Raw genomic sequence first — 15,338 nt, 5'->3', positions numbered from 1 at the left:
TTGGGGGCTTCTCTAAGGGGAAGCATGGATATAAGGGACCTCTGATCTAATGGGGGGGGGGTCACACCACAGGACGCTATCTACCTCAAGTGTCCCTTATTATCAAGTTCTAACATTGGGCGGTAGGTCTTGGGCCTCCTAGATTCTTTTGACCTCTTCCACAGCTTAGTTTTAGGACTCTAGTCCTCTGCCAGAGGCAAGCATAGATTGTGTAGGACCAGCTTGGGGGCTACCTTCCAGGTATAGATTCTGTAGGACCAGCTTGGGGGCTACCTTCCAGGTATAGATTCTGTAGGACCAGCTTGGGGGCTACCTTCCAGGTATAGATTCTGTAGGACCAGCTTGGGGGCTACCTTCCAGGTATAGAGTCTGTAGGACCAGCTTGGGGGCTACCTTCCAGGTATAGATTCTGTAGGACCAGCTTGGGGGCTACCTTCCAGGTATACAGTCTGTAGGACCAGCTTGGGGGCTACCTTCCAGGTATAGATTCTGTAGGACCAGCTTGGGGGCTACCTTCCAGGTATAGATTCTGTAGGACCAGCTTGGGGGCTACCTTCCAGGTATAGAGTCTGTAGGACCAGCTTGGGGGCTACCTTCCAGGTATAGATTCTGTAGGACCAGCTTGGGGGCTACCTTCCAGGTATACAGTCTGTAGGACCAGCTTGGGGGCTACCTTCCAGGTATAGAGTCTGTAGGACCAGCTTGGGGACTACCTTCCAGGTATACATTCTGTAGGACCAGCTTGGGGGCTACCTTCCAGGTATAGATTCTGTAGGACCAGCTTGGGGGCTACCTTCCAGGTATAGATTCTGTAGGACCAGCTTGGGGGCTACCTTCCAGGTATAGATTCTGTAGGACCAGCTTGGGGGCTACCTTCCAGGTATAGATTCTGTAGGACCAGCTTGGGGGCTACCTTCCAGGTATAGATTCTGTAGGACCAGCTTGGGGGCTACCTTCCAGTTTTCTGAACTTCTACCACAGGCCAGTTTGGATACTCTAGGCCCGGACAGGTAGTGAGGGTGAAAAAACGCCTCTTGGCTCTGATTTTACCCTACCCCCAAGAAAAGGTACTGGGAGGCAAGGAATGAGGCTTTGCACCATGTAGAGCCTGGGAGGTAAGGTCCGGCATGTGGAAGAGGCCAGTGCAGATTTCGTATTCCCAGCTAAGGGGCTACCTTCCAGTTTCCTGACCTTCTGCCACAGGCCAGTTGGGACAATCTAGGCCCAGATGGGCAGCTAGGAGGACAACACCCTTCTAGGCTATGACTACCTCCTCCAGGAAAAGGTCCCGGGGAGGCAAGGAATGGACCTCTGGACTCGCATCCTCTCCATGCAGAACTTGGGAGGCGAAGACTCTTCTAGGAGGTCTCTCTAAAAACTCTGATGTGATGGTGGGGGGACTCTAATGTGATGGTGGGGGGGGGGGACTCTGATACGATGGTGGGGGGACTCTGATGTGATGGTGGGGGGGGGGACTCTGATGTGATGGTGGGGGGGGGGACTCTGATGTGATGGTGGGGGGGGGACTCTGATGTGATGGTGGGGGGGGGGACTCTGATGTGATGGTGGGGGGGGGGGACTCTGATGTGATGGTGGGGAGGGGACTCTGATGTGATGGTGGGGGAGGACTCTGATGTGATGGTGGGGGCTTAAGGTGATGAGGACCTGTAATGTGAAGTTAATTTCATCGAATGTAATTGTGTGCACTGCGCCGGGCCCAGGTTCCCCATTGACGGTAAGTAGACACGTGTAGAAAGAAAACATTTGTTTCAATGAATTCCGTAACAGTTCGTTGCATTTGTAACAAAATTCGTTTAGTTTCGACCGAATTAAATTTTTTTCCAATGGATTCTAAGTATTCGAACTGAAGATATTGAATCGATCCGAATTCATTGTGAAGAATAGCTGGTTCTAGTCTATGAAATGTTCAAATTTTAGAAGACGGCTGTATTCTTTCTATTCTGTGTTTTTTTCTATTCCATTCAATTCTATCGCTTTATTTTCTATTGAATTCTATTCTATTCTTTTATATTATTTTATTTTCTATTCAAGTTTATTTTAATCTAAAATTTGAATATCAGAAGTCAGCTGTATTCTATGTAATTCTTCTCTATTCCATCCTTTTATTTTCTATTCTATTCCTTTACTTTCTATTGTATTGTATTTTTACTTATTTTATATTCTATTATTTTTTATTCTATTCTTATCTATTCTGTTCTAATTGATTGCATTTTTTTTCTATGCTATTCTTTATATCCACTTAGGCCTCTTTCACACGGGTTGAAAAATGGACCCCCATATATTTCTATAGACTAGCGGAGGTGAACGGGTGATCATCTGTTTACATCCATTAATGTCCGCATCCGTTAACATCCGTTTTTTTTATAACAGAAGAAAACCCCATTTTTCTTCCATTAAAAAAAGGAATGGACAAAAAAAAAGGATGTAAACGGATGAAAAATGGATGAAAAAATGGATGTCAATGGATGAAAAAATGGATGTAAACGGATGAAAAAATGGATGTAAACATGGATGTAAACGGATGAAAAAATGGATGTAAACATGGATGTAAACGGATGAAAAACGGATGTAAATGGATGAAAAACGGATGAAAAAACGGATGAAAAAATGGATGTCAATGGATGAAAAAATGGATGTAAACGGATGAAAAAATGGATGTAAACATGGATGTAAACGGATGAAAAAATGGATGTAAACATGGATGTAAACGGATGAAAAAATGGATGTAAACAGATGAAAAACGAATGAAAAAAATAGATGAAAAAACGGATGAAAAAATGGATGTAAACACATGAAAAACGGATGGAAAAATTTATGTAAACGGATGGAAAAATGGATGTAAACGGATGGAAAAATGGATGTAAACATGGATGTAAACGGATGAAAAAATGGATGTAAACAGATGAAAAACGAATGAAAAAAATAGATGAAAAAACGGATGAAAAAATGGATGTAAACACATGAAAAACGGATGGAAAAATTGATGTAAACGGATGGAAAAATGGATGTAAACGGATGGAAAAATAGATTTGTCCCGAAAAAAATACACTTTAATGAATTAAAAAAACCCCATTTTTTAGCATAGGTCATAGAGAATAAAATGGCGGTTGTTGCAATTTTTTTTTTACGTCACACGATATTTGCGCAGAGATCTTTCAAGCATGTTTTTTTTTTCTGGAAAAAATACACTTTATTAAATTAAAAAAACGACAATATACTGTGTGACCCGATTTTTTTTTTTTTTTAAAGAAAGACTGGAAATTTTAATGGCGGGGTTGTGGTATCTGGCCGGTAGCCGGTATTTAACATCAAAGTAATGATGGATTTTCCCAGTTAGGCGGTCGGCAAGTAGATTTTATATTCTTTTCTTTTCTACTCCATTCTATTCTGTGTTATTCTCTTCTTTTCTATTCATTTTCTATTTTATTCTTTTATTTTCTATTCTATTCTTTTCTATTCCATTCTAATTTATGTTATTCTATTAATTTATTTTCTATTTTCTTTATTTTCTATTCTAATCCTTTCTATTCCATTCTTTTCTACGTTATGCTCTTCTTTTCTTTTCATTTATTTTCTATTTTATTCTTTTATTTTCTATTCTATTCTTTTCTATTCCGTTCTATTCTACGTGATTCTATTCTTTTCTATTCTATTCTTTTTGAATTTCAGAAGATGGCTACACTAATACACACAGAGTTAATGAAGGAAACCAGAAATAGTCAGCAAGATGTTTACATTTCTAATTTGTTTTTGAATTTGTTTCAAATTCGACTTGAATAATTTGTTAATTTGACAAAATTTCATTTTGATGCTTCGAATTTGTTTAAAATTGTTTCTATTGTAATCTGGAAATTTGGCTAAATTCAAATAACATTGGCATCCAAATTTCACTTCGGAACGAAACGAACCCCCCCTATTGTACAGCGCTGAGCAAACCCTTTGGCGCTATATAAACTCGTAGTAATAATAATAATAATAATAACCGCAAATGTCAACCAATCTGATCGCTCTGAGTGAAAGAAAAAAATGGGGCTTCTACCCACTTTGAGGGAGTCCTCCCGGATGAAGGGGTTCTTAGCTGGATCTGTGGATGGCTCTTCATCCTGACTTCCATGTCTGGACCGGCTGCCCCCGGGACCTGCAAAGGACAGATTATTAACTGAAGCATGAAATTATCCAAAATGTCACCTTAAGAGTTCCCTTCACTGGAACTAGGGGGCCAACCCAACCCCTGAAAAACATCCCCCCACCATAACCCCCCCCCCTCCACCAAACTTTACACTTGGCACAATGCAGTCAGGCAAGTACCATTCTCCTGGCCACCGCCAAACCCAGACATGTCCATCGGATTGCCAGACAGAGAAGTGTGATTGGTCACTCCAGAGAACACGTCTCCCCTGCTCTAGAGTCCAGTGGCGGCGTGCTTTACACCACACATCCGACGCTTTGCATTGCACTTGGTGATGGAAGGCTTGGATGCAGCTGCTCGGCCATGGAAACCCATTCCATGAAGCTCTCTACGCACTGTTGTTGGGCTCATCTGAAGGCCACACCAAGTTTGGAGGTCTTTAGCTATTGACTCTGCAGACAGTTGGTGACTTCTGCGCACTGTGCGCTTCAGCATGCGCTGACCCCGCCCTGTCATGTGACGTGGCCTACCACTTGGTGGCTGAGTGGCTGTTGTTCCCAGTTGCTTCCACTTTGTTATAATCCCACTAACAGTTGAGCGTGGAATATTTAGTAGCCAGGAAATGTCACGGATGGACTTATTGCCCAGGTGGCCACCTATCACGGGACCACGCTTGGAGTCACTGAGCTCCTGAGAGAGGCCCATTCTTTCACCAATGTTTGTAGAAGCCGTCTGCATGCCTAGGGGCTTGATTGTATACACCTGTGTCCATGGAGGGGATTGGAGCACCTGAATCACATGATATGGAGGGGATTGGAACACCTGAATCATATGATATGGAGGGGATTGGAACCTGAATCACATGATTGGGAGGGGATTGGAACACCTGAATCATATGACTGGGAGGGGACTGAAACACTTGAATCACATGATTGGGAGGGGATTGAAACACCTGAATCACATGATATGGAGGGGATTGGAACACCTGAATCACATGACTGGGAGGGCGGGGCCAATACTTTTGGCAATATACTGTATGTGGAATCCTTGCACTTATTTGTTGTAAATGTAAATAAATGGCTGAAAGTGACAATACAAACCTGCAGACACGGGGAAGAGGCTTCCTTGTCACTGGACTACTGGAATGGGAGAGAGGTGACTTGGTGGTGAGGAAACATCTCGGGAACAGCAGTCCTTGTGATTGTCCCATTCTGCAGTCCTTAATGGTGCAAAACTAGAACCATCCAGAGACACTTTGCTAACAGGAGAGGTCGGAGGACGAAGGCTGTAGGGGGGATCACCAACACTGGATGACTGAAGACTGTAGGGGGATCACCAACACTGGATGACTGAAGGCTGTAGGGGGATCACCAACACTGGATGACTGAAGGCCATAGGAGGATCACCAACACTGGATGACTGAAGACTGTAGGGGGATCACCAACACTGGGTGACTGAAGGCTGTAGGGGGATCACCAACACTGGATGACTGAAGGCTGTAGGGGGATCACCAACACTGGGTGACTGAAGGCTGTATGGGGGATCACCAACACTGGATGACTGAAGACTGTAGGGGGATCACCAACACTGGATGACTGAAGGCTGTATGGGGGATCACCAACACTGGGTGACTGAAGACTGTAGGGGGATCACCAACACTGGATGACTGAAGACTGTAGGGGGATCATCAACACTGGATGACTGAAGGCTGTAGGGGGGGATCACCAACACTGGATGACTGAAGACTGTAGGGGGATCACCAACACTGGATGACTGAAGACTGTAGGGGGATCATCAACACTGGATGACTGAAGGCTGTATGGGGGATCACCAACACTGGATGACTGAAGACTCTAGGGGGGATCACCAGCACTGGATGACTGAAGGCTGTATGGGGGATCACCAACACTGGATGACTGAGGACTGTAGGGGGATCACCAACACTGGATGACTGAAGACTGTAGGGGGATCATTAACACTGGATGACTGAAGGCTGTATGGGGGATCACCAACACTGGATGACTGAAGACTGTAGGGGGGATCACCAGCACTGGATGACTGAAGGCTGTATGGGGGATCACCAACACTGGATGACTGAAGACTGTAGGGGGATCACCAACACTGGATGACTGAAGGCTGTAGGGGGATCACCAACACTGGATGACTGAAGACTGTAGGGGGATCACCAACACTGGATGACTGAAGACTGTAGGGGGATCACCAACACTGGATGACTGAAGGCTGTATGGGGGATCACCAACACTGGATGACTGAAGACTCTAGGGGGGATCACCAGCACTGGATGACTGAAGGCTGTATGGGGGATCACCAACACTGGATGACTGAAGACTCTAGGGGGGATCACCAGCACTGGATGACTGAAGGCTGTATGGGGGATCACCAACACTGGATGACTGAAGACTCTAGGGGGGATCACCAACACTGGATGACTGAAGGCTGTAGGGGGGGATCACCAACACTGGATGACTGAAGACTGTAGGGGGATCACCAACACTGGATGACTGAAGGCTGTAGGGGGATCACCAACACTGGATGACTGAAGGCTGTAGGGGGGATCACCAACACTGGATGACTGAAGACTGTAGGGGGATCACCAACACTGGATGACTGAAGACTGTAGGGGGATCACCAACACTGGATGACTGAAGGCTGTATGGGGGATCACCAACACTGGATGACTGAAGACTCTAGGGGGGATCACCAGCACTGGATGACTGAAGGCTGTATGGGGGATCACCAACACTGGATGACTGAAGACTCTAGGGGGGATCACCAGCACTGGATGACTGAAGGCTGTATGGGGGATCACCAACACTGGATGACTGAAGACTCTAGGGGGGATCACCAACACTGGATGACTGAAGGCTGTAGGGGGGGATCACCAACACTGGATGACTGAAGACTGTAGGGGGATCACCAACACTGGATGACTGAAGGCTGTAGGGGGATCACCAACACTGGATGACTGAAGACTGTAGGGGGATCACCAACACTGGATGACTGAAGGCTGTAGGGGGGATCACCAACACTGGATGACTGAAGGCTGTAGGGGGATCAACACTGGATGACTGAAGGCTGTAGGGGGGATCACAAACACTGGATAACTGAAGGCTGTAGGGGGATCACCAACACTGGATGACTGAAGGCTGTAGGGGGGATCACCAACACTGGATGACTGAAGGCTGTAGGGGGGATCACCAACACTGGGTGACTGAAGGCTGTAGGGGGGATCACCAACACTGGATGACTGAAGACTCTAGGGGGGATCACCAGCACTGGATGACTGAAGGCTGTATGGGGGATCACCAACACTGGATGACTGAAGACTCTAGGGGGGATCACCAACACTGGATGACTGAAGGCTGTAGGGGGGGATCACCAACACTGGATGACTGAAGACTGTAGGGGGATCACCAACACTGGATGACTGAAGGCTGTAGGGGGATCACCAACACTGGATGACTGAAGGCTGTAGGGGGGATCACCAACACTGGATGACTGAAGACTGTAGGGGGATCACCAACACTGGATGACTGAAGACTGTAGGGGGATCACCAACACTGGATGACTGAAGGCTGTATGGGGGATCACCAACACTGGATGACTGAAGACTCTAGGGGGGATCACCAGCACTGGATGACTGAAGGCTGTATGGGGGATCACCAACACTGGATGACTGAAGACTCTAGGGGGGATCACCAGCACTGGATGACTGAAGGCTGTATGGGGGATCACCAACACTGGATGACTGAAGACTCTAGGGGGGATCACCAACACTGGATGACTGAAGGCTGTAGGGGGGGATCACCAACACTGGATGACTGAAGACTGTAGGGGGATCACCAACACTGGATGACTGAAGGCTGTAGGGGGATCACCAACACTGGATGACTGAAGACTGTAGGGGGATCACCAACACTGGATGACTGAAGGCTGTAGGGGGGATCACCAACACTGGATGACTGAAGGCTGTAGGGGGATCAACACTGGATGACTGAAGGCTGTAGGGGGGATCACAAACACTGGATAACTGAAGGCTGTAGGGGGATCACCAACACTGGATGACTGAAGGCTGTAGGGGGGATCACCAACACTGGATGACTGAAGGCTGTAGGGGGGATCACCAACACTGGGTGACTGAAGGCTGTAGGGGGGATCACCAACACTGGATGACTGAAGACTGTAGGGGGGATCACCAACACTGGATGACTGAAGGGCTGTAGGGGGGATCACCAAATGTGTTTTTATTTTGCCATTTTTACTCACTTTTAGATTTTTTGGGCGAGGAGGACTTTTTGGCCTTCTTCTTGCTGGGTGAGGCGTCCCTGGAGGTGGCTCCTCCTCCGTCCTGTGTATCCTGAGCCCGTTTCAAAGCCTCCATCTCCCTCTCCAGCCTCTCCCGATACGTCGCCTCCTCATCCTGCACCCAGTTTGAGATGGAGTCGGCCACCAACTCCAGATAATTTCTGCCAAAAAAAAAATCAGGTGGGTCAGTTCCCATTCATCGGGTGTCAAGGACAAGTCACAATAATCGATTGGGGTACACAGGGATCAACAACACCTCTTGGTTTAGGCCCGCCTCCCGATTCCCCGCCCCCTACTTCTCAGACCTGAGAGTTCCCATGTAAATTCTGCACTTTGAACAGACCCGGCCTGATGAAGGGGTCCTGCGAGGCTCCGAAACGTTGCTCCTGCTGTAACTATGTGATCGCTGAATAAAGCTTTGGACCCGTATTAAAGTTTATAGTCCCTATGGGTCCCTATGGGCCTATTAGAGTGCGAAAATGAACAAATCATCATAAAATACACAAAAATCGTACTATTGGTGGTTAAAGTGGCTGTAAACCCAAATCAGTCAAATCTCATACAACCTTAATGTCGTGTTCTATAATCTGCAGCCTTCACTGAAAGGATTCCAGGAGATCCTGCCATGAAGGCATTTCCTGTTACAGGGTGACAACACTCCGCCCATGTCCTCCAATAGTGCTCCTGTGTTGTCACCCGCTCTTTTAATGGCCATTTCAACACAAATTACGTAGACAGGGTCCACTGTTGTCACCGTCAGGAAACTTGCCCTGAAAAATGTGTCTTTTCCTAGGTTCCATTTTTGCTCTTCCCAATAACTGGACATCAGGGGCGGACTGAACATTCGAGCACTCGGGCACTGCCCAAGGGCCCGGGGTCAGTAGGGGGCCCCATGAGATACCTTTGATACCTTTCACAGGCTTTTTTGGGTGTGGTTTGAGTGTTGGCTAGGACACAGGGGCCCCATGATTTCCTATTGCCCAGGGGCCCCATGAGTTGTCAGTCTGCCCCTGCTGGACATTGTGGGTAAGAGCTGGAACCTACGACAGTTCTGTTGTTTGTGGGGTTGTTGGGTTGATTTCTTAAATACTGCCAAAAAATGGAAGCTTGTATTAAAGGTGTTCTCATTCAGCTGATCCCTCGTGTCCAAATATGACCTCTGTGTGTACATCAGGTGAACGCATCCGGATATACTGTACATACACTACACTGCCAGAAGTATTGGCCCCGTCCTCCATATCATGTGATTCAGGGGTTCCAATCCCCTCCATATCATGTGATTCAGGTGTTCCAATCCCCTCCCAATCATGTGATTCAGGTGTTCCAATCCCCTCCATATCATGTGATTCAGGAGTTCCAATCCCCTCCATATCATGTGATTCAGGTGTCCCGATCCCCTCCATATCATGTGATTCATGTGTTCCGATCCCCTCCCAATCATGTGATTCAGGTGTTCCAATCCCCTCCCAATCATGTGATTCAGGTGTTCCAATCCCCTCCATATCATGTGATTCAGGTGTTCCAATCCCCTCCATATCATGTGATTCAGGTGTTCCAATCCCCTCCATATCATGTGATTCAGGTGTCCCGATCCCCTCCATATCATGTGATTCAGGTGTTCCAATCCCCTCCCAATCATGTGATTCAGGTGTTCCGATCCCCTCCCAATCATGTGATTCAGGTGTTCCAATCCCCTCCATATCATGTGATTCAGGTGTTCCGATCCCCTCCCAATCATGTGATTCAGGTGTTCCGATCCCCTCCCAATCATGTGATTCAGGTGTTCCAAATCCCTCCCAATCATGTGATTCAGGTGTTCCAAATCCCTCCCAATCATGTGATTCAGGTGTTCCGATCCCCTCCATATCATGTGATTCAGGTGTTCCAATCCCCTCCCAATCATGTGATTCAGGTGTTCCAATCCCCTCCCAATCATGTGATTCAGGTGTTCCAATCCCCTCCCAATCATGTGATTCAGGTGTTCCAATCCCCTCCCAATCATGTGATTCAGGTGTTCCAATCCCCTCCCAATCATGTGATTCAGGTGTTCCAATCCCCTCCCAATCATGTGATTCAGGTGTTCCAATCCCCTCCCAATCATGTGATTCAGGTGTGCCAATCCCCTTTATATCATGTGATTCAGGTGTTCCAATCCCCTCCCAATCATGTGATTTAGGTGTTCGAATCCCCTCCATATCATGTGATTCAGGTGTTCCAATCCCCTCCCAATCATGTGATTCAGGCGTTCCAATCCCCTCCATATCATGTGATTCAGGCGTTCCAATCCCCTCCCAATCATGTGATTCAGGTGTTCCAATCCCCTCCCAATCATGTGATTCAGGTGTTCCAATCCCCTCCCAATCATGTGATTCAGGCGTTCCAATCCCCTCCCAATCATGTGATTCAGGCGTTCCAATCCCCTCCATATCATGTGATTCAGGTGTTCCAATCCCCTCCCAATCATGTGATTCAGGTGTTCCAATCCCCTCCCAATCATGTGATTCAGGTGTTCCAATCCCCTCCCAATCATGTGATTCAGGTGTTCCAATCCCCTCCATATCATGTGATTCAGGTGTTCCAATCCCCTCCATGGACACAGGTGTATACAATCAAGCATATACTAAAGGTAATTGTTAAGAGGTTATCAGTTAAGTTATCATGTCACCCAATATTTGGTTTCTATTCAGTAGCCAAAAAAGGCATTCAAAAAAGAGGGGTTTGTGAAAAGAGATTCACAGAAAAGCGGCTACATAATGAATAGAACGTGACACTCAGAAAATTTCCAAAAATTATGCTTTATTACACATATATAGATATGACAAATGGGCATATGCCCTGGTTTACCATCACCTCAGTATGAGACAATAACACACAGACCTAAAACCATATAAAATGACGTCAAGACCGGTGTAAATGCATGTGCAACAGAAAGAATGACTTCAAGAGTCTAATACCTCTGCAGCGCAAGCACATAGGTGAACACTTCCATGGGGAGGTGTATCCAAAAATTGTACCATAAGTATACCATAATATTGAATATATAATAAATGACAATATCATTCTGGTGAATCCCAATAAGGGAATCCAAAAATTATACTATGTATATATATATATATCACATGTATGCAAGGCAGCAGCACAAAAAGCGTGAAGAAGAGAACAATAGGCCTAGGGCCTGTATGGAAAAAGACATAAATGTCCAATATATGATACAATGCATTCCTGTGCCAGCACACGTGGTTGGGGCCCATTCATCTGTAATATGAACAGCTGTATCTCAGAGCTTTTGAATGAAAATAAGCCCCAGTTATTCCCAGGATGGGAGAAAAGATGCAAATAGCAACATTCTGCTTGAAATGGTGTCTTCACCACTGTTTGTGGACTACACACCACCTTTTGTAGAAAAAACAACAAGACATGTCCCAAGGTATCTTCTGCTTGTAGAAATATATATGGTGTTATATCTTGTGTCCTACATAAAGCACCATGATGTCCCCATCCTGTAGTAAAACAAATAATGTGGGAAGTCACTGACAGAGCTTACACTCAGTAAGATATATAGATCATATAGATCACAGAGGATCATATATCTAATGTCCCGCAACAATCCACTCACCACCTGTGCTGTGGAAAATGAGAATAAAAGAAATGTCCTTCATGGGTATTGCCATACACGGCCACAGAGACCAGGGAGCCACCGCTGACATCCACCGATATACCGCGGGCTCCAGCCCCCTCTTGGCGCTTGTGCTGCTCACACTTGCCTCATGGCATGTGAAGATGGCTTCCTCCTCATGGACCAGCGTGCGTTCCACCTAGTGCGCATGACCGGAAGTGACGTAACTGACGTATGACGATGGCAATACCCATGAAGGACATTTCTTTTATTCTCATTTTCCACAGCACAGGTGGTGAGTGGATTGTTGCGGGACATTAGATATATGATCCTCTGTGATCTATATGATCTATATATCTTACTGAGTGTAAACTCTGTCAGTGACTTCCCACATTATTTGTTTTACTACAGGATGGGGACATCATGGTGCTTTATGTAGGACACAAGATATAACACCATATATATTTCTACAAGCAGAAGATACCTTGGGATATGTCTTGTTGTTTTTTCTACAAAAGGTGGTGTGTAGTCCACAAACAGTGGTGAAGACACCATTTCAAGCAGAATGTTGCTATTTGCATCTTTTCTCCCATCCTGGGAATAACTGGGGCTTATTTTCATTCAAAAGCTCTGAGATACAGCTGTTCATATTACAGATGAATGGGCCCCAACCACGTGTGCTGGCACAGGAATGCATTGTATCATATATTGGACATTTATGTCTTTTTCCATACAGGCCCTAGGCCTATTGTTCTCTTCTTCACGCTTTTTGTGCTGCTGCCTTGCATACATGTGATATATATATATATCCATAGTATAATTTTTGGATTCCCTTATTGGGATTCACCAGAATGATATTGTCATTTATTATATATTCAATATTATGGTATACTTATGGTACAATTTTTGGATACACCTCCCCATGGAAGTGTTCACCTATGTGCTTGCGCTGCAGAGGTATTAGACTCTTGAAGTCATTCTTTCTGTTGCACATGCATTTACACCGGTCTTGACGTCATTTTATATGGTTTTAGGTCTGTGTGTTATTGTCTCATACTGAGGTGATGGTAAACCAGGGCATATGCCCATTTGTCATATCTATATATGTGTAATAAAGCATAATTTTTGGAAATTTTCTGAGTGTCACGTTCTATTCATTATGTAGCCGCTTTTCTGTGAATCTCTTTTCACAAACCCCTCTTTTTTGTATACAATCAAGCCCCTAGGCATGCAGACGGCTTCTACAAACATTGGTGAAAGAATGGGTCGCTCTCAGGAGCTCAGTGACTCCAAGCGTGGTCCCGTGATAGGTGGCCACCTGGGCAATAAGTCCATCCGTGACATTTCCTGGCTACTAAATATTCCACGCTCAACTGTTAGTGGGATTATAACAAAGTGGAAGCAACTGGGAACAACAGCCACTCAGCCACCAAGTGGTAGGCCACGTCACATGACAGGGCGGGGTCAGTGCATGCTGAAGCGCACAGTGCGCAGAAGTCACCAACTGTCTGCAGAGTCAATAGCTAAAGACCTCCAAACTTGGTGTGGCCTTCAGATGAGCCCAACAACAGTGCATAGAGAGCTTCATGGAATGGGTTTCCATGGCCGAGCAGCTGCATCCAAGCCTTCCATCACCAAGTGCAATGCAAAGCATCGGATGCCGTGGTGTAAAGCACGCCGCCACTGGACTCTAGAGCAGTGGAGGTGTGTTCTCAGGAGTGACCAATCACGCTTCTCTGTCTGGCAATCCGATGGACGTGTCTGGGTTTGGCGGTGGCCAGGAGAACGGTACTTGCCTGACTGCATTGTGCCAAGTGTAACGTTTGGTGGAGGGGGGATTATGGCGTGGGGTTGTTTTTCAGGGGTTGGGCTTGGCCCCCTAGTCCCATTGAAGGGAACTCTTAAGGTGACATTTTGGACAATTTCATGCTCCCAACTTTGTGGGAAGAGTTTGGGGATGGCCCCTTCCTGTTCCAACATGACTGCCCCCCAGTGCACAAAGCAAGGTCCATAAAGACATGGAGGAGCCAGTTTGGGGTGGAGGAACTTGACTGTCCTGCACAGAGTCCTGACCTCAACCCCATAGAACACCTTTGGGATGAATTAGAGCGGATACTGCGAGCCAGGCCTCCTCCCCCGACATCAGTGCCTGACCTGACAAATGTGCTTCTGGAAGAATGGTCCAACCTTCCCATAGACACCCTCCTAAACCTTGTGGACGGCCTTCCCAGAAGAGTTGAAGCTGTTATAGCTGCAAAGGGCGGGGCCAACTCAATATTGACCCTACAGACCGAGACAGGGGGGACCATTAAAGGTCATGTGCGTGGAAAGGGCGGGGCCAACTCAATATTGACCCTACAGACCGAGACAGGGGGGGCCATTAAAGGTCATGTGCGTGGCAAGGGCGGGGTCAACTCAATATTGACCCTACAGACCGAGACTGGGGGGGCCATTAAAGGTCATGTGTGTGGGAAGGGCGGCCGACCAATACTTGGGGCAATGCAGTGTACATCTTTCTGCAGCTATTACAGTGACCAGGTTAATGTGAAGACTCATCTGACCGTCCATCCAATCACGCCTCAATCTGATACCGACAGCGAAGGAGAACAGGAATAATAGGAGGCCAACCTGAAGCTGACGTTGGAGTGGAGCGCCATGTCCCAGGATTCCTGGCTCTGACGGTACGGGTTTGCGGGGTTGTGGAGGACGATGAATAAGGAGTTGTCCTGGGTATGATAATAGGAGTCTATACATCTGTAGGACTCCGCCGCTTCCTGCAAGACCTGCAGAGAGGAAGGAACGGAGAATAAAGAAAATCAGAACAAGAATTACCGGATTACGCTTCACTGTAATATTATATGTTATTATGATTATTAGTAGTAATTGTAGTAGATCATTGCTAGGGGTATTATTAATATTATTTACACATAATTAATATAACAACATTAATGTAATCACTATCAATATGATTTTTACTATTATTTATTATTATTGACTACTAAATTTTATTATTATTAATAATATTAATAGTAAAAATAATAATTATTTTAATATTATTGTTGTTATTATTAATATTAAATGTAAAAATAATAATTATTTTTATATTCTTAATAATAATAAAAATAATTATTTTTGCTATTAATGTTATTATAATTATTATTATTATTATTATTAATAATAATAATAATAATAATAATAATAAAAATAATTAAATTTGTTTATCGCTATTATTATTATTATTATTAT

The 15,338-nt window shown here is 45.5% G+C and overlaps 1 protein-coding gene across 1 annotated transcript in view; it reads right to left on the bottom strand.

Moving 5' to 3' along the window:
• SPAG17 (sperm associated antigen 17) overlaps positions 1-15,338 on the bottom strand; it is a gene marked incomplete at its 5' end in the record, with an annotated part of 180,206 nt that overhangs the window by 102,962 nt on the left and 61,906 nt on the right. The window contains 3 exons of the mRNA XM_089665542.1: positions 4,065-4,159; positions 8,438-8,637; positions 14,721-14,875. Of these exons, the coding sequence (XP_089521668.1) occupies positions 4,065-4,159; positions 8,438-8,637; positions 14,721-14,875 (450 nt within the window). The remainder of the gene's footprint in view (positions 1-4,064; positions 4,160-8,437; positions 8,638-14,720; positions 14,876-15,338) is intronic.

Source organism: Staurois parvus, unplaced genomic scaffold, assembly GCF_062004578.1.
Source record: "Staurois parvus isolate SC_StPar_1 unplaced genomic scaffold, SC_StPar_1.0 ptg002233l, whole genome shotgun sequence".
NCBI lineage: Eukaryota > Metazoa > Chordata > Amphibia > Anura > Ranidae > Staurois > Staurois parvus.
The sequence above is the reverse complement of the archived record's forward strand: the minus strand, read 5'-3'. Positions and strand labels throughout refer to the sequence as shown.